This window comes from Bombina bombina, chromosome 9 (genome assembly GCF_027579735.1).
Source record: "Bombina bombina isolate aBomBom1 chromosome 9, aBomBom1.pri, whole genome shotgun sequence".
Lineage (NCBI taxonomy): Eukaryota > Metazoa > Chordata > Amphibia > Anura > Bombinatoridae > Bombina > Bombina bombina.
Genome location: NC_069507.1, coordinates 72,846,368 through 72,867,154, shown reverse-complemented (window position 1 = coordinate 72,867,154; position 20,787 = coordinate 72,846,368). Strand labels below are relative to the sequence as shown.

Genomic DNA, 20,787 nt, shown 5'->3' with positions numbered 1-20,787 from the left:
GAGAATTTCTGGTCTCTTGATCCAGATTCAGAGAAGGGGATAAGTCTGAGTAATCCCCATTCCACTGACCTAGCATGCACAGTTGCAGTGGTCTGAGGTGTAAGCGTGCAAAGGGTACTATGTCCATTGCCGCTACCATTAAGCCGATTACCTCCATACATTGAGCCACTGACGGGTTTGAATGGAATGAAGAGTGCGGCAAGCACTTTGAAGTCTTGATAGCCTGTCCTCTGTCAGGTAAATCTTCATTTCTACAGAATCTATAAGAGTCCCCAGGAAGGGAACTCTTGTGAGTGGAACGAGTTAACTTTTCTTTACGTTCACCTTCCATCCATGTGACCTTAGAAATGCCAGCACTAACTCTGTATGAGATTTGGCAGTTTGAAAGCTTGAAGCTTGTATCAGAATGTCGTCTAGGTATGGAGCTACCGAGATTCTCCGCGGTCTTAGTACCGCCAGAAGAGCACCCAGAATCTTTGTGAAGATTCTTGGCGCTGTAGCCAATCCGAATGGAAGAGCCACAAACTGGTAATGCCTGTCTAGGAAGGCAAACCTTAGGTACCGGTAATGATCTTTGTGAATCAGTATGTGCAGGTAAGCATCTTTTAAATCTACAGTGGTCATGTACTGACCCTCTTGGATCATAGGTAAAATTGTCCGAATAGTCTCCATCTTGAACGATGGAACTCTTAGGAATTTGTTTAGGATCTTTAAGTCCAGGATTGGTCTGAAAGTTCCCTCTTTTTTGGGAACCACAAACAGATTTGAGTAAAACCCCTGTCCCTGTTCCGATCGTGGAACTGGATGGATTACTCCCATTAACAAGAGCTCTTGTACGCAGCGTAGAAAAGCCTCTTTCTTTGTCTGGATTGTTGACAATCTTGACAGATGAAATCTCTCTCTTGGAGGAGAGTATTTGAAGTCCAGAAGGTATCCCTGAGATATTATCTCTAGCGCCCAGGGATCCTGAACATCTCTTGCCCAAGCCTGGGCGAAGAGAGAAAGTCTGCCCCCCACTAGATCCGATCCCGGATCGGGGGCCTTCAATTCATGCTGTTTTGGGGGCAGCAGCAGGTTTCCTAGTCTGCTTGCCCTTGTTCCAGGACTGGTTAGGTTTCCAGCCTTGTCTGTAGCGAGCAACAGCTCCTTCCTGTTTTGGTGCAGAGGAAGTTGATGCTGCTCCTGCTTTGAAATTACGAAAGGAACGAAAACTAGACTGTCTAGTCTTGGCTTTGGCTTTGTCCTGAGGCAGGGCATGGCCTTTACCTCCTGTAATGTCAGCGATAATCTCTTTCAACCCGGGCCCGAATAAGGTCTGCCCTTTGAAAGGTATATTAAGCAATTTAGACTTAGAAGTAACATCAGCTGACCAGGATTTTAGCCACAGCGCCCTGCGTGCCTGAATGGCGAATCCTGAATTCTTCGCCGTAAGTTTAGTAAGATGTACTACGGCCTCCGAAATGAATGAATTAGCTAGTTTAAGGACTCTAAGCCTGTCCGTAATGTCGTCCAGAGTAGCTGAACCAATGTTCTCTTCCAGAGACTCAATCCAGAATGCCGCTGCAGCCGTGATCGGCGCAATGCATGCAAGGGGTTGCAATATAAAACCTTGTTGAACAAACATTTTCTTAAGGTAACCCTCTAACTTTTTATCCATTGGATCTGAAAAAGCACAGCTATCCTCCACCGGGATAGTGGTACGCTTAGCTAAAGTAGAAACTGCTCCCTCCACCTTAGGGACCGTTTGCCATAAGTCCCTTGTGGTGGCGTCTATTGGAAACATTTTTCTAAATATCGGAGGGGGTGAGAACGGCACACCGGGTCTATCCCACTCCTTAGTAACAATTTCAGTAAGTCTCTTAGGTATAGGAAAAACCTCAGTACTCGTCGGTACCGCAAAATATTTATCCAACCTACACATTTTCTCTGGTATTGCAACTGTGTTACAATCATTCAGAGCCGCTAACACCTCCCCTAGTAATACACGGAGGTTTTCCAGTTTAAATTTAAAATTTGAAATATCTGAATCCAGTCTGTTTGGATCAGAACCGTCACCCACAGAATGAAGTTCTCCGTCCTCATGTTCTGCCACCTGTGACGCAGTGTCTGACATGGCCCTAATATTATCAGCGCACTCTGTTCTCACCCCAGAGTGATCACGCTTACCTCTTAGTTCTGGTAATTTAGTCAAAACTTCAGTCATAACAGTAGCCATATCCTGTAATGTGATTTGTAATGGCCGCCCAGCTGTACTCGGCGCTACAATATCACGCACCTCCCTCTGAGCGGGAGATGTAGGTACTGACACGTGAGGCGAGTTAGTCGGCATAACTCTCCCCTCGTTGTTTGGTGAAATTTGTTCAATTTGTACAGATTGATTTTTATTTAAAGTAGCATCAATACAGTTAGTACATAAATTTCTATTGGGCTCCACTTTGGCATTGCAACAAATGACACAGGTATCATCTTCTGAATCAGACATGTTTAACACACTAGCAAATAAACTTGCAACTTGGAAATACAATTCAAATAGAATAATATTAAAACGTACTGTGCCTTTAAGAAGCACAGAAGATCTATGACAGTTAAAAATTAATAAATTGAAACAGTTATAGCCTCAATCCTTGTAAACAACACAATTTTAGCAAAGGTTTAATCCCATTAGCAAAGATAACAATTTCTGAAAGCAGGAAACAAATTACAGAATAAAAGTTTTTATTTCAGTCAAACTATAATTCTCACAGCTCTGCTGAGAGAAATTACCTCCCTCAAAATAAGTTTTGAAGACCCCTGAGCTCTGTAGAGATGAACCAGATCATGCAGGGAATACAATGAGTTGCTGACTGAAATATTTGATGCATAGTAAAAGCGCCCCTCCCCCACACACACAGCAGTGAGGGAGAACAGAAACTGACAGAAAAAACAGATTTAAGCAACTGCCAAGTGGAAAAATGGTGCCCAAACATTTATTCACTCAGTACCTCAGCAAATGAAAACGATTTTACATTCCAGCAAAAACGTTAAACATAATCTCTAGTTATTAAACAGCTTTATGTCTTTCTTACAGTGTAATTCTAGTGAAGTACCATTCTCCCAGAATACTGAAGTGTAAAGTATACATACATGACATTATATCGGTATGGCAGGATTTTCTCATCAATTCCATTGTCAGAAAATAAAAACTGCTACATACCTCTATGCAGATTCATCTGCCCGCTGTCCCCTGATCTGAAGTTTACCTCACTCCTCAGATGGCCGAGAACAGCAATATGATCTTAACTACTCCGGCTAAAATCATAGCAAAACTCTGGTAGATTCTTCCTCAAACTCTGCCAGAGAGGTAATAACACACTCCGGTGCTATTTTAAAATAACAAACTTTTGATTGAAGATATAAAACTAAGTATAATCACCATAGTCCTCTCACACGACCTATCTAGTTGCTGGGTGCAAGAGAATGACTGGGAGTGACGTAGAGGGGAGGAGCTATATGCAGCTCTGCTGGGTGAATCCTCTTGCACTTCCTGTAGGGGAGCAGTTAATATCCCAGAAGTAATGATGACCCGTGGACTGATCACACTTAACAGAAGAAATGCATTTAAAAACATTTATTTTGTATGCAGACTTTTGGTAACGCAGTGGTTAATTTTATTTATATATATATATATATATATATATATATATATATATATATATATATATATATATATATATATATATATATATATATGGCCCTTTAAATTTTTCTCTATACTTTCCTGGAGTTCCAGCATTACAAAAGTCTTGGCTACTGGAATAGGTACTGTAATACTCAAAAGCATTGTGCTCGGATTATAACCATTACTTAAGACATGATGATTAGGTACATTTTAAAGAGATCCAAGATGCATTACATACTGCAATAATTTCTAAAAAGCGATAAACTTCAATGGCTTCTAAACTAAGTGAGGAATTGATTACATTCCAGTGAAGTCACTTGGCAGAAAAGCACACACAAAATACACATTTCACTGCATTTTTGGCAAACAGAGAAAATAGAAAATGCAATGTGTTAAAATATTTATTCTTTTGATGCTGACTTATTCTGTACACAAATTGCGTGGTGTTTTTGATATTGCAGTTCCTGTTGATATCATCTACTAGACCAGGGGCATTTCTCAAACCTATTTTGTATGGATGGGTCACTGCCGGGATTGGTCAGGGGCCACATTATATTACACTCATCATGCGTATTGCGAAAGATACATACATAGGCAATCATTTATTGCTAATGACTAACTGTATATACTACTCCGTATTACAAAATGTAGTTAAAACAAACAGGCTTTAAGGGATACTAACCCCTCATTTTTTCTTTCATGATTCAGATAGAGCATGTAATTTTAAGCAACTTTCTAATTTACTCCTATTATCAATTTTTCTTTGTTCTCATGTTATCTTGATTTGAAAAAACAGAATTTATGTTTACCTGATAAATTTCTTTCTCCAACGGTGTGTCCGGTCCACGGCGTCATCCTTACTTGTGGGATATTCTCTTCCCCAACAGGAAATGGCAAAGAGCCCAGCAAAGCTGGTCACATGATCCCTCCTAGGCTCCGCCTACCCCAGTCATTCGACCGACGTTAAGGAGGAATAATAGCATAGGAGAAACCACATGGTACCGTGGTGACTGTAGTTAAAGAAAATAAATTATCAGACCTGATTTAAAAACCAGGGCGGGCCGTGGACCGGACACACCGTTGGAGAAAGAAATTTATCAGGTAAACATAAATTCTGTTTTCTCCAACATAGGTGTGTCCGGTCCACGGCGTCATCCTTACTTGTGGGAACCAATACCAAAGCTTTAGGACACGGATGAAGGGAGGGAGCAAATCAGGTCACCTAAATGGAAGGCACCACGGCTTGCAAAACCTTTCTCCCAAAAATAGCCTCAGAAGAAGCAAAAGTATCAAACTTGTAAAATTTGGTAAAAGTGTGCAGTGAAGACCAAGTCGCTGCCCTACATATCTGATCAACAGAAGCCTAGTTCTTGAAGGCCCATGTGGAAGCCACAGCCCTAGTGGAATGAGCCGTGATTCTTTCGGGAGGCTGCCGTCCGGCAGTCTCGTAAGCCAATCTGATGATGCTTTTAATCCAAAAAGAGAGAGAGGTAGAAGTTGCTTTTTGACCTCTCCTTTTACCTGAATAAACAACAAACAGGGAAGATGTTTGTCTAAAATCCTTTGTAGCATCTAAATAGAATTTTAGAGCGCGAACAACATCCAAATTGTGCAACAAGCGTTCCTTCTTTGAAACTGGTTTCGGACACAGAGAAGGTACGATAATCTCCTGGTTAATGTTTTTGTTAGAAACAACTTTCGGAAGAAAACCAGGTTTAGTACGTAAAACCACCTTATCTGCATGGAACACCAGATAAGGAGGAGAACACTGCAGAGCAGATAATTCTGAAACTCTTCTAGCAGAAGAAATTGCAACTAAAAACAAAACTTTCCAAGATAATAACTTAATATCAACGGAATGTAAGGGTTCAAACGGAACCCCCTGAAGAACTGAAAGAACTAAATTGAGACTCCAAGGAGGAGTCAAAGGTTTGTAAACAGGCTTGATTCTAACCAGAGCCTGAACAAAGGCTTGAACATCTGGCACAGCTGCCAGTTTTTTGTGAAGTAACACCGACAAGGCAGAAATCTGTCCCTTCAGGGAACTTGCCGATAATCCTTTTTCCAATCCTTCTTGAAGGAAGGATAGAATCCTAGGAATCTTAACCTTGTCCCAAGGGAATCCTTTAGATTCACACCAACAGATATATTTTTTCCAAATTTTGTGGTAAATCTTTCTAGTTACAGGCTTTCTGGCCTGAACAAGAGTATCGATAACAGAATCTGAGAAACCTCGCTTCGATAAAATCAAGCGTTCAATCTCCAAGCAGTCAGCTGGAGTGAAACCAGATTCGGATGTTCGAACGGACCCTGAACAAGAAGGTCTCGTCTCAAAGGTAGCTTCCAAGGTGGAGCCGATGACATATTCACCAGATCTGCATACCAAGTCCTGCGTGGCCACGCAGGAGCTATCAAGATCACCGACGCCCTCTCCTGATTGATCCTGGCTACCAGCCTGGGGATGAGAGGAAACGGCGGGAACACATGAGCTAGTTTGAAGGTCCAAGGTGCTACTAGTGCATCCACTAGAGCCGCCTTGGGATCCCTGGATCTGGACCCGTAGCAAGGAACTTTGAAGTTCTGACGAGAGGCCATCAGATCCATGTCTGGAATGCCCCAAAGTTGAGTGACTTGGGCAAAGATTTCCGGATGGAGTTCCCACTCCCCCGGATGCAATGTCTGACGACTCAGAAAATCCGCTTCCCAATTTTCCACTCCCGGGATGTGGATAGCAGACAGGTGGCAGGAGTGAGACTCCGCCCATAGAATAATCTTGGTCACTTCTTCCATCGCTAGGGAACTCCTTGTTCCCCCCTGATGGTTGATGTACGCAACAGTCGTCATGTTGTCTGATTGAAACCGTATGAACTTGGTCCTCGCTAGCTGAGGCCAAGCCTTGAGAGCATTGAATATCGCTCTCAGTTCCAGAATATTTATCGGTAGAAGAGATTCTTCCCGAGACCAAAGACCCTGAGCTTTCAGGGATCCCCAGACCGCGCCCCAGCCCATCAGACTGGCGTCGGTCGTGACAATGACCCACTCTGGTCTGTGGAATGTCATCCCTCGTGACAGGTTGTCCAGGGACAGCCACCAACGGAGTGAGTCTCTGGTCCTTTGATTTACTTGTATCTTTGGAGACAAGTCTGTATAGTCCCCATTCCACTGACTGAGCATGCACAGTTGTAATGGTCTTAGATGAATGCGCGCAAAAGGAACTATGTCCATTGCCGCTACCATCAACCCGATCACTTCCATGCACTGAGCTACGGAAGGAAGAGGAACGGAATGAAGTATTCGACAAGAGTCCAGAAGCTTTGTCTTTCTGGCCTCTGTTAGAAAAATCCTCATTTCTGAGGAGTCTATAATTGTTCCCAAGAAGGGAACCCTTGTTGACGGGGATAGAGAACTCTTTACCACGTTCACTTTCCAGCCGTGCGATCTGAGAAAGGCCAGGACGATGTCCGTGTGAGCCTTTGCTCGAGGGAGGGACGACGCTTGAATCAGAATGTCGTCCAGGTAAGGTACTACTGCAATGCCCCTTGGTCTTAGCACAGCTAGAAGGGACCCTAGTACCTTTGTGAAAATCCTTGGAGCAGTGGCTAATCCGAAAGGAAGCGCCACGAACTGGTAATGTTTGTCCAGGAATGCAAACCTTAGGAACCGATGATGTTCCTTGTGGATAGGAATATGTAGATACGCATCCTTTAAATCCACCGTGGTCATGAATTGACCTTCCTGGATGGAAGGAAGGATAGTTCGAATGGTTTCCATCTTGAAAGATGGGACCTTGAGAAATTTGTTTAAGATCTTGAGATCTAGGATTGGTCTGAATGTTCCCTCTTTTTTGGGAACTATGAACAGATTGGAGTAGAACCCCATCCCTTGTTCTCTCAATGGAACAGGATGAATCACTCCCATTTTTAACAGGTCTTCTACACAATGTAAGAACGCCTGTCTTTTTATGTGGTCTGAAGACAACTGAGACCTGTGGAACCTTCCCCTTGGGGGAAGTCCCTTGAATTCCAGAAGATAACCCTGGGAGACTATTTCTAGCGCCCAAGGATCCAGAACATCTCTTGCCCAAGCCTGAGCGAAGAGAGAGAGTCTGCCCCCCACCAGATCCGGTCCCGGATCGGGGGCCGATATTTCATGCTGTCCTGGTAGCAGTGGCAGGTTTCTTTGCCTGCTTTCCCTTGTTCCAGCCTTGCATTGGTCTCCAAGCTGGCTTGGCCTGAGAAGTATTACGCTCTTGCTTAGAGGACGCAGCACCTTGGGCTGGTCCGTTTTTACGAAAGGGACGAAAATTAGGTCTTTTTAAGCAAACCTTCTAATTTTTTATCCATAGGATCTTTGAAAGCACAACTATCCTCTATGGGAATAGTGGTGCGTTTGTTTAAAGTAGAAACCGCTCCCTCGACCTTGGGGACTGACTGCCATAAGTCCTTTCTGGGGTCGACCATAGGAAACAATTTTTTAAATATGGGGGGAGGGACGAAAGGAATACCGGGCCTTTCCCATTCTTTATTAACAATGTCCGCCACCCGCTTGGGTATAGGAAAAGCTTCTGGGAGCCCCGGCACCTCTAGGAACTTGTCCATTTTACATAGTTTCTCTGGGATGACCAAATTTTCACAATCATCCAGAGTGGATAATACCTCCTTAAGCAAAATGCGGAGATGTTCCAATTTAAATTTAAAAGTAATCACATCAGATTCAGCCTGCTGAGAAATGTTCCCTAAATCAGTAATTTCTCCCTCAGACAAAACCTCCCTGGCCCCCTCAGATTGGGTTAGGGGCCCTTCAGAGATATTAATATCAGCGTCGTCATGCTCTTCAGTAACTAAAACAGAGCATCCACGCTTACGCTGGCAAGGGTTCATTTTGGCTAAAATGTTTTTGACAGAATTATCCATTACAGCCGTTAATTGTTGCATAGTAAGGAGTATTGGCGCGCTAGATGTACTAGGGGCCTCCTGAGTGGGCAAGACTCGTGTAGACGAAGGAGGGAATGATGCAGTACCATGCTTACTCCCCTCACTTGAGGAATCATCTTGGGCATCATTGTCATTATCACATAAATCACATTTAATTAAATGAATAGGAATTCTGGCTTCCCCACATTCAGAACACAGTCTATCTGGTAGTTCAAACATGTTAAACAGGCATAAACTTGATAAGAAAGTACAAAAAACGTTTTGAAATAAAACCGTTACTGTCACTTTAAATTTTAAACTGAACACACTTTATTACTGCAATTGCGAAAAAACATGAAGGAATTGTTCAAAATTCACCAAACTTTCACCACAGTGTCTTAAAGCCTTGAAAATATTGCACACCAATATTGGAAGCTTTAACCCTTAAAATAACGGAACCGGAGCCGTTTTAAGCTTTAACCCCTTTACAGTCCCTGGTATCTGCTTTGCTGAGACCCAACCAAACCCAAGGGGAATACGATACCAAATGATGCCTTCAGAAGTCTTTTATAAGTATCAGAGCTCCTCTCACATGCGACTGCATGCCATGCCTCTCAAAAACAAGTGCGCAACACCGGCGCGAAAATGAGACTCTGCCTATGCTTTGGGAAAGCCCCTAAAGAATAAGGTGTCTAAAACAGTGCCTGCCGATATTATTATATCAAAATACCCAGAATAAATGATTCCTCAAGGCTAAATAAGTGTTAATATCAATCGATTTAGCCCAAAAAATGTCTACAGTCTAAATAAGCCCTTGTGAAGCCCTTATTTACAATCGTAATAAACATGGCTTACCGGATCCCATAGGGAAAATGACAGCTTCCAGCATTACATCGTCTTGTTAGAATGTGTCATACCTCAAGCAGCAAAGGACTGCAAACTGTTCCCCCAACTGAAGTTAATGCTCTCAACAGTCCTGTGTGGAACAGCCATGGATTTTAGTTACGGTTGCTAAAATCATTTTCCTCATACAAACAGAATTCTTCATCTCTTTTCTGTTTCTGAGTAAATAGTACGTACCAGCACTATTTGAAAATAACAAACTCTTGATTGAATAATGAAAAACTACAGTTAAACACTAAAAAACTCTAAGCCATCTCCGTGGAGATGTTGCCTGTACAACGGCAAAGAGAATGACTGGGGTAGGCGGAGCCTAGGAGGGATCATGTGACCAGCTTTGCTGGGCTCTTTGCCATTTCCTGTTGGGGAAGAGAATATCCCACAAGTAAGGATGACGCCGTGGACCGGACACACCTATGTTGGAGAAAGCAGTAATAAAAGCTTAGGAACCAGCCCATTTTTTAGTTCAGCACCTTGGTAGAGCTGCTGATTGGTTTGCTACATTTAGCCACAAATCAGGAAGTGCTACCCATGTGCTGAACAAAAAATGGTCTGGCTCTAAAGCTTACAGTACTGCTTTTTCAAATCAAGACAGCATGAGAACAAAGAAAAATTGATAATAGGAGTAAATTAGAAAGGTGCTTAAAATCTCATACTCTATCTGAATCATGAAATAAAAAAATTGGGTTTAGTATCCCTTTAATAACCTGATGAGAAGTGTGGAACCACATTTTTGATAAATTACCAATACTCATTTTCTGTTTAAATGGTACTGAGGAACACTCAAAACCTTGAAGGTCTGCATGTGGACCTCAGGCCATAGAATAGATAACCCCTTAACTAGATGTTGAAGTCTTGATTGTTCTTCAGCTTAGTCCCAAGAGTAGCTTTACAATGCACAGTGTATTTATGGCTGTTTAATTTAAAGGGACATTATACTATAAAATTGTTTTCCCGTAATGTGTTTCCAATAACTTTTTTTTAACCAGATGCAGAGTATAAAATGTATGAGATTTGCTTTTTAAGCATATGAATTAGCCGATTTTGTGTTTTGAAGCCACAACCTAATAAAAATGGGTTGAGCTTGTAGGTATATTCAGATCTCATTACTTTATCACATTGTGTACATATACATGCACTTTTATCTTATATCTGTCCTTAAACCAATCATCAATACTTTGAGAGAACAATGGAAAATTAACATTTTATTACCCACTGGGATTGCAATTTCTTCTACTGGCTGTGTTAACACAGCTTGGCCTGGAGGTCAAAAACTTTCAGGATGGGTGGGGATACCAAAGGCTAAATAAACTATAAGGGTAATGGAAATATGTGTAAACAATTTAATACACTTCAGCAGGTAAAGTGGATCATTGAGAACAAATTAAAGGGGATAAATGTTTTGAGTAAACTGTAACTATGCATGTCAGTATCAATGACAGAATCTGACTGTCTATGTAAGTGCTACCTGGAGGCTGATATAGATATATATATATATATATATATATATATATATATATATATATATATATATATATATATATATATATATATATATATATATATATATATAATTATTTTTTTCCAGCCGATATCGCATTTAATATAGTAAATTGAGTATTGAGAAACAACCAATATGGGAGTTAAGGAGTTAAACCAAGTTGAAGCCAACGCATTTTGTCGTCTCTTTGAATCATCCCTCCCCTCACACAAGTGCTACTGTAATGGGTAACATAGGATAGTATAAAACAACTTACACTCTTTAATAAACATGTATGTCAGTGTTAGCATAACTGTATGGCCACTGTACAAATAGTCCCCACACATGGTGTGAGATCCAGTGATAGAAAGACCACCTCCAGCAATCATTTTTAATATTCTTCTTAGCTGTGCCTCCCAGTCACCGAACAGCTGTCAGAAAGAAAACAGAGAAGTTATTAATTTACAAGAAAAGAACTCGCAAAAAACAGAATTTACGCTTACCTGATAAATTACTTTCTCTTGCGGTGTATCCAGTCCACCGCAAGAGAAACTAAAATTATTTTCAAGCCCATAAGGACTGGCCAACCGTATTTTCTGTACAATGGAAAGGACTATATGTTATGTGCAGTGTTCTCCCCAGGACCTTTTTAGCGGGTGCACCAACCAGCTGATTTTACGGACCGCAAGGCTAAAATTTTAGCCAATAATAAAAATGTTACATTTTTATTGCACAAATTATCTTTAAAAACATTTATGTTAAATTATGCAATTAATTTGTGCTTTGGAAAGCTGCAAATGATATATTAGAAAATATTACACTGCCCCCACCCGGCTACTTCATATTGCTACCTGGCTGGCAATATTTTCTGTGGAGAACACTGATGTGTGTGTGTGTGCGGATGCGTGTGTGTGTGTGTGAGTGTGTATTTCCCTGTGTGTGTGGGTGCGTGTGCATATGTGTGTGTGAGTGCATGTGTGTGCATGTGTGTGTGATTGAGTGTGTATATCCCTGTGTGTGTGGGTGCGTGTGTGCATATGTGTGTGTGCGAGTGTGTATATCCCTGTGTGTGTGGGTGCATGTGTGCATATGTGTGTGTGCGAGTGTATATCCCTGTGTGTGTGGGTGCGTGTGTGCATATGTGTGTGTACGAGTGTATATCCCTGTGTGTGTGGGTGCGAGTGTATATCCCTGTGTGTGTGGGTGTGCGTGTGTGCATATGTGTGTGTGCGCGAGTGTATTTCCCTGTGTGTGTGGGTGTATGTGTGTGGGTGCGTGTAAATGTGGGTATCGGTATGTGCATCTGTAGGTATGGTTCCAAAAAAGGGAAAATGGCAGGATTGAAAAGTTAGTTAATTCAGAATAGCTATTAATGAAGTATAATAATTTATAATAAAAAAAAAAGAAGACTTTCTGAAAAAAATTCACCACTTTAGTCCAAGGTAATGTTTAGAAACATTTATCAAATGATTTTTCAAAGGATCAGAACAAGAAAACCCATAATACCACCTTGCTTAAACTGACATTGGGGAAAAAAAATAATCATTCACGATTCAGATAGAGAGCATACTTCTATTATCAAATGTCTTTCATTCTCCTGGTATCCTTTGTTAAAGGAGCAGCAATGCACTACTGGGAGCTAGAGGAACACATTGGGTAAGCCAATGAGAACAGGCATATATGTACACCCAGCAATCAGCAGCTAGCTCCCAGTAGTGCATTGCGGCTCCTAAACCTACCTAGATAGGATTTATTTAACAACGGATACCAAGCGTATAAAGAAAATTAGATAATAGAAATAAATATGAACGTTTTTGTTTTTTTAAAGTTGCATGCTCTATCTGAATCATGAAAGAACAATATTTTGAGTTTCATGTCTCTTTAAACATTGTACTGAAAACTATTACTTTACTAATAAAGACAGCCAGGACTATGCAATTGATTGGGAAAACTTTCCCGTTTCAAACAAGCTTTTTTCTAAACCAATTTAATTCCAAATGTTATATTACGATTTGAAACATATGCAAAATGACCAAAAAAGTTTAAACCATCTTTATAAAAAAAATAATAAAAAAAATAAAATAGTAATTAAAAAATAAAAGCCCACAAGCCAAAAAGCTGCAACTTCATTAGCACATTTAAAAAGGGACACTGAATCCAATTTTTTTCCTTTCATGATTCAGATAAAGCATGTAATTTTAAGCAACTTTCTAATTTACTCCTACCATCAATTCATTCTCTTGCTATCTTTATTTGAAAAGCAAGAATGTAAGTTTAAAAACCAGCCCATGTTTGGTTCGCAACCTGGGTTGTGCTTGCTGATTTGTGGCTAAATGTGCTCACCAATAAGCAAGTGCTGTTCAGAGTTCTGAACCAAAAATTGGCTGTCTCCTTAGCTTAGATGCCTTCTTTTTTAAATAAAGATAGCAAGAGAATGAAGAAAAAATGATAATAGGAGTAAATTAGAAAGTTGCTCAAAATTGCATGCTCTGTCTGAATCATGAAAGAAAAAAATTGGGTTTAGTATCCCTTTAATACTAGCCAAGCTAAGGTAGTCACAAGCAATGACCTATTAATATATGTAATTTTCTCAACCTTTAATAAGTCTACGGATTTGTTCAAGCTAAGCAATTGAATTATAGAACTAAATAGTATACACAGCACACTACATATCTGAACACTAGGTGGCCCTTCTTAAACACATCGGACATGCATCTGTAGCAGTTTCACTTGCTATGGTGTCAGTACAAAGAAATCAGTTTCAGCTGGGTAGTTTTGTCATTAGGTTTAGTATACAGGAGATTGAAAGTTCTAAGATCCCAGCACTGGTGTTCAAGTTGCAATCCATTCGCCAATAACATTTTCTTTATTCATTATGTGCTTTGACTTAGACAAAACTCTGGGGGCAAGAAACTCTTATAGGAACCATATAAATATGTTAGTAATCAGATCACATTTGTTGGAACTTCTTCACCAATGACATGATGGATACAAACAATCCCTGCAAATTTCACAACTTCTTTATTTGTGCTGGTCAAAAAAAAAAAAAATCAAAATAATCTGCTGCCCGTCTAATTGGTGGATAACTGTCGCATGATACAGGGAGCCGGACAAATTGAACTAAACTTTGAAATCTATCAGAAAAAAAAAAAATAAAAAAAAAAATCTACTGCTCATATAAAGTTTAGACTAACTTCTAGACATGTGCACCACCAAAAAAATTAGTTTCATCCAAAATATCAGTTTTGTTCATTTTTAATTATTAATTTTGTCCAAAATTAGGTCGTTTGATCATTTGTTTTGTTAACAAATTATTCTCAATGGACAACAGAATATGCAACACATTTTAACCCAAAACTTACATTAAACAAATTTGAAAAATTATAGAATCATTCATTTAATGCAAACAATAGTTAAAGAACATATAATAAATAATTTTGTGAAAATTTAAGAACCTAATTATACAGAAATCAAATAATTGCTTTAATTTAATAATAAAATGTATGAGACATATAGAGATAGTAAGATATAAGTATTTTTTTGTACTGCTTAAAAAAGTACAAGTAAAGAATTAAAGTCATATGCAGCAGTTTTGGATTGCAGCCTATTAGATGTAATAAAGTAACTGAGAAGAAAATAATAATTTGCACTCCTGGGTAACTTAGGTCCAAATGTATTAACCAAGCTCACATAGTGAAACTGAAAAAGATTCTGATCAGAGATAGCTCAGGCAGGGATTAAATGTGTTTTTTTTAGCCAAGAAAACGGGAAGTTAGGATTGGGCAAGAAACTGCACACATGACTCTTAGTTCACTGTCAGGTTGGATCACTAACAGGCTGCTTAAAGGGACGCTAAACCCAAACATTTTCTTTCCTTATTCAGGTAGAGAATATAATTTTAAACATTATAATTTACTTATATTGAGGAATTTGCTTTATTCTTTAGATATTCTTTGCTGAAGAAATAGCAATGCACATGGGTGAGCCAATCACACGAGGCATCTATGTGCGGGCATCAATCAGCAGCTACTAAGCCTATCTAAATGTGCTTTTCAACAAAGGATATCAAGAGAATGAAGCAACATAGATAATAGAAGTAAATTAGAACATTGTTTAAAATTGCATATTCTTTCTAAATTATGAAAGAAAAAAAACATAATTTATGCTTACCTGATAAATTCCTTTCTTCTGTAGTGTGATCAGTCCACGGGTCATCATTACTTGTGGGATATTAACTGCTCCCCTACAGGAAGTGCAAGAGGATTCACCCAGCAGAGTTGCTATATAGCTCCTCCCCTCTACGTCACCTCCAGTCATTCGACCAAGGACCAACGAGAAAGGAGAAGCCAAGGGTGTAGTGGTGACTGGAGTATAATTTAAAAAATATTTACCTGCCTTAAAAAACAGGGCGGGCCGTGGACTGATCACACTACAGAAGAAAGGAATTTATCAGGTAAGCATAAATTATGTTTTCTTCTGTTAAGTGTGATCAGTCCACGGGTCATCATTACTTGTGGGATACCAATACCAAAGCAAAAGTACACGGATGACGGGAGGGATAGGCAGGCTCTTTATACAGAAGGAACCACTGCCTGAAGAACCTTTCTCCCAAAAATAGCCTCCGAGGAAGCAAAAGTGTCAAATTTGTAAAATTTGGAAAAAGTATGAAGCGAAGACCAAGTTGCAGCCTTGCAAATCTGTTCAACAGAGGCCTCATTCTTAAAGGCCCAAGTGGAAGCCACAGCTCTAGTGGAATGAGCTGTAATTCTTTCAGGAGGCTGCTGTCCAGCAGTCTCATAAGCTAAACGAATTATGCTACGAAGCCAAAAAGAGAGAGAGGTAGCAGAAGCTTTTTGACCTCTCCTCTGACCAGAGTAAACGACAAACAGGGAAGACGTTTGTCGAAAATCTTTAGTTGCCTGTAAATAAAATTTAAGGGCACGAACTACATCCAGATTGTGCAAAAGACGTTCCTTCCTCGAAGAAGGATTTGGGCACAAGGATGGAACAACAATCACCTGATTGATATTCCTGTTAGTGACTACCTTAGGTAAGAACCCAGGTTTAGTACGCAGAACTACCTTATCCGAGTGAAAAATCAAATAAGGAGAATCACAATGTAAGGCTGATAACTCAGAGACTCTTCGAGCCGAGGAAATAGCCATTAAAAATAGAACTTTCCAAGATAACAACTTTATATCAATGGAATGAAGGGGTTCAAACGGAACACCCTGTAAAACGTTAAGAACAAGGTTTAAACTCCATGGTGGAGCCACAGCTTTAAACACAGGTTTAATCCTGGCCAAAGCCTGACAAAAAGCCTGAACGTCTGGAACTTCTGACAGACGCTTGTGTAACAGAATGGACAGAGCTGAGATCTGTCCCTTTAAGGAACTAGCGGATAACCCCTTTTCTAAACCTTCTTGTAGAAAAGACAATATCCTAGGAATCCTAACCTTACTCCAAGAGTAACCTTTGGATTCGCACCAATATAGGTATTTACGCCATATTTTATGGTAAATCTTTCTGGTAACAGGCTTCCTAGCCTGTATTAAGGTATCAATAACTGACTCAGAAAAACCACGCTTTGATAAGATCAAGCGTTCAATTTCCAAGCAGTCAGCTTCAGAGAAGTTAGATTTTGATGTTTGAAAGGACCCTGAATCAGAAGGTCCTGTTTCAGAGGTAACGACCAAGGTGGACAGAATGACATGTCCACCAGATCTGCATACCAAGTCCTGCGTGGCCATGCAGGCGCTATTAGAATCACTGATGCTTTCTCCTGTTTGATTCTGGCAATCAATCGAGGAAGCATCGGGAAAGGTGGAAACACATAAGCCATCCTGAAGGTCCATGGTGCTGTCAAGGCATCTATCAGGACCGCTCCCGGATCCCTGGATCTGGACCCGTAGCGCGGAAGCTTGGCGTTCTGTCGAGACGCCATGAGATCTATCTCTGGTTTGCCCCAACGTCGAAGTATTTGGGCAAAGACCTCTGGATGAAGTTCCCACTCCCCCGGATGAAAAGTCTGACGACTTAAGAAATCCGCCTCCCAGTTCTCCACTCCCGGGATGTGGATTGCAGACAGGTGGCAAGAGTGAGACTCTGCCCAGCGAATTATCTTCGATACTTCCATCATTGCTAGGGAGCTTCTTGTCCCTCCCTGATGGTTGATATAAGCTACAGTCGTGATGTTGTCCGACTGGAACCTGATGAACCCCCGAGTTGTTAACTGGGGCCCAGCCAGAAGAGCATTGAGGACTGCTCTCAATTCCAGAATGTTTATTGGAAGAAGACTCTCCTCCTGATTCCATAGTCCATGAGCCTTCAGAGAATTCCAGACAGCGCCCCAACCTAGTAGGCTGGCGTCTGTTGTTACAATTGACCAGTCTGGCCTGCTGAATGGCATTCCCCTGAACAGATGTGGCCGATAAAGCCACCATAGAAGAGAATTTCTGGTCTCTTGATTCAGATTTAGAGTGTTGAATGGAATGAAGGACACGGCATGCATTTTGAAGTTTTGTTAACCTGTCCTCTGTCAGGTAAATCTTCATTTCTACAGAATCTATCAGAGTCCCCAGGAAGGGAACTCTTGTGAGTGGAAAGAGAGAACTTTTCTCTTCGTTCACTTTCCATCCATGCGACCTTAGAAATGCCAGTACTATCTCTGTATGAGATTTGGCAGTTTGAAAGCTTGAAGCTTGTATCAGTATGTCGTCTAAGTACGGAGCTACTGAAATTCCTCGCGGTCTTAGTACCGCCAGAAGAGTGCCCAGAACCTTTGTGAAGATTCTTGGAGCCGTAGCCAGTCCGAATGGAAGAGCTACAAACTGGTAATGCCTGTCTAAAAAGGCAAACCTTAGATACCGGTAATGACTTCTATGAATCGGTATGTGAAGGTAAGCATCCTTTAAATCCACTGTGGTCATGTACTGACCCTCTTGGATCATGGGCAAAATTGTTTGAATAGTTTCCATCTTGAACGATGGAACTCTTAGGAATTTGTTTAGGATCTTTAAATCCAAGATTGGCCTGAAGGTTCCCTCTTTTTTGGGAACTACAAACAGATTTGAGTAAAACCCTTGTCCTTGTTCCAACCGCGGAACTGGATGGATCACTCCCATTAATAAAAGATCTTGTACGCAGCGTAGAAACGCTTCCTTCTTTGTTAGGTTTGTTGACAACCTTGACAGATGAAATCTCCCTCTTGGGGGAGAGGATTTGAAGTCCAGAAGGTATCCCTGAGATATGATCTCTAACGCCCAGGGATCCTGAACATCTCTTGCCCAAGCCTGGGCGAAGAGGGAAAGTCTGCCCCCCACTAGATCCGGTCCCGGATCGGGGGCCCTCAATTCATGCTGTCTTAGGGGCAGCAGCAGGTTTTCTGGCCTGTTTGCCCCTGTTCCAGGACTGGTTAGGTTTCCAGCCTTGTCTGTAGCGAGCAACAGCTCCTTCCTGTTTTGGTGCAGAGGAAGTTGATGCTGCTCCTGCTTTGAAATTACGAAAGGAACGAAAATTGGACTGTCTAGCCTTGGCTTTGGCCTTGTCCTGAGGCAGGGCATGACCTTTACCTCCTGTAATGTCAGCAATAATCTCTTTCAAGCCGGGCCCGAATAAGGTCTGCCCTTTGAAAGGAATATTAAGCAATTTAGATTTAGACGTAACATCAGCTGACCAGGATTTCAGCCACAGAGCTCTGCGTGCCTGAATGGCGAATCCTGAATTTTTAGCCGCAAGTTTAGTTAAATGTACTACAGCATCTGAAATAAATGAATTAGCTAACTTAAGGAATTTAAGTTTGTGTGTGATGTCATCTAGTGTGGATGATTGAAGTGTCTCTTCCAGAGACTCAAACCAAAATGCTGCTGCAGCCGTGACAGGCGCAATACATGCAAGAGGTTGCAATATAAATCCTTGTTGAACAAACATTTTCTTAAGGTAACCCTCTAATTTTTTATCCATTGGATCTGAAAAAGCACAGCTATCCTCCACTGGGATAGTGGTACGCTTAGCTAAAGTAGAAACTGCTCCCTCCACCTTAGGGACCATTTGCCATAAATCCCGTGTGGCGGCGTCTATTGGAAACATTTTTCTAAATATAGGAGGGGGTGAGAAAGGCACACCGGGTCTATCCCACTCCTTAGTAACAATGTCAGTAAGTCTCTTAGGTATAGGAAAAACGTCAGTACTCGTCGGTACCGCAAAATATTTATCCAACCTACACATTTTTTCTGGGATTGCAACTGTGTTACAATCATTCAGAGCCGCTAATACCTCCCCTAGTAACACACGGAGGTTCTCAAGCTTAAATTTAAAATTTGAAATGTCTGAGTCCAGTTTATTTGGATCAGAACCGTCACCCACAGAATGAAGCTCTCCGTCTTCACGTTCTGCAAACTGTGACGCAGTATCAGACATGGCCCTTGCATTATCAGCGCACTCTGTTCTCACCCCAGAGTGATCACGTTTACCTCTTAGTTCTGGTAGTTTAGCCAAAACTTCAGTCATAACAGTAGCCATATCTTGTAATGTGATTTGTAATGGCCGCCCAGATGTACTCGGCGCTACAATATCACGCACCTCCTGAGCGGGAGATGCAGGTACTGACACGTGAGGCGAGTTAGTCGGCATAACTCTCCCCTCGTTGTTTGGTGAAATATGTTCAATTTGTACAGATTGACTGTTTTTTAAAATAGCATCAATACATTTAGTACATAAATTTCTATTGGGCTCCACTTTGGCATTAACACATATAGCACAGAGATATTCCTCTGAATCAGACATGTTTAACACACTAGCAAATAAACAGCAACTTGGAAATACTTTACAAAGTAATTTACAAATAATATGAAAACGAACTGTGCCTTTAAGAAGCACAGAAAAATATTATAACAGTTAAAATAATTAAGTTATAGCATCAATCTTTGTCAGAATATACAGTTTTAGCAAAGGATTGTTCCCCTCAGCAAATGATAACTAACCCAGGCAGCAGAAAAAAAATAAAAAAAAAAAAAAAAAACGTTTATTTGTGTATCACAGTCAATACAATCAGCACAGCTCTGCTGTAATGATTACTTCCCTCAAAAAAGGCTTTGGAGATCCCTGAACTCTGTAGAGATGAACCGGATCATGCAGGAAGAAAATGAATCTCTGACTGAGTTTTTTCTGATGCATAGTGAAAGCACCAAAATGGCCCCTCCCCCACACACATAACAGTGAGAGGGATCAGTGAACTGCTCTAATTTAAATCAAAACTATTGCCAAGTGGAAAAATAGTGCCCAAAACATTTTTTCACCCAGTACCTCAGAGAAAAAAACGTTTTTACATGCCAGCAAAAAAACGTTTTACCTCAATAATTAATTGTCATTTAAAACCTATTGCAAGTCCCTGCAAATTAGGTTAAGTCTATGTATACAGTCTAAAAACCAGAGAAGTATAAAATATACATACATGACAGCCTGATATCAGCTACATCTACTGCATTCAAGGCTGGGTTTACATTATAACGGTATGGCAGGATTTTCTCATCAATTCCATGTCAGAAAATAATAAGCTGCTACATACCTCTTTGCAGATTAATCTGCCTGCTGTCCCCTGATCTGAAGTTTGCCTCTCCTCAGATGGCCGAGAAACAGCAATATGATCTTAACTACTCCGGCTAAAATCATAGAAAAAAACTCAGGTAGATTCTTCTTCAAATTCTACCAGAGAAGGAATAACACACTCCGGTGCTATTATAAAATAACAAACTTTTGATTGAAGATATAAAAACTAAATATATCACCATAGTCCTCTCACACATCCTATCTAGTCGTTGGGTGCAAGAGAATGACTG

The 20,787-nt window shown here is 40.7% G+C and overlaps 1 protein-coding gene across 3 annotated transcripts in view; it reads right to left on the bottom strand.

Moving 5' to 3' along the window:
• SGMS1 (sphingomyelin synthase 1) overlaps window positions 1–20,787 on the bottom strand; it is a 226,229-nt gene that overhangs the window by 28,137 nt on the left and 177,305 nt on the right. For all 3 annotated transcript variants that reach the window (XM_053692223.1, XM_053692221.1, XM_053692222.1), the window contains one exon: window positions 11,229–11,382. In XM_053692223.1, coding sequence (XP_053548198.1) covers window positions 11,229–11,382 — 154 coding nt within the window. The remainder of the gene's footprint in view (window positions 1–11,228; window positions 11,383–20,787) is intronic.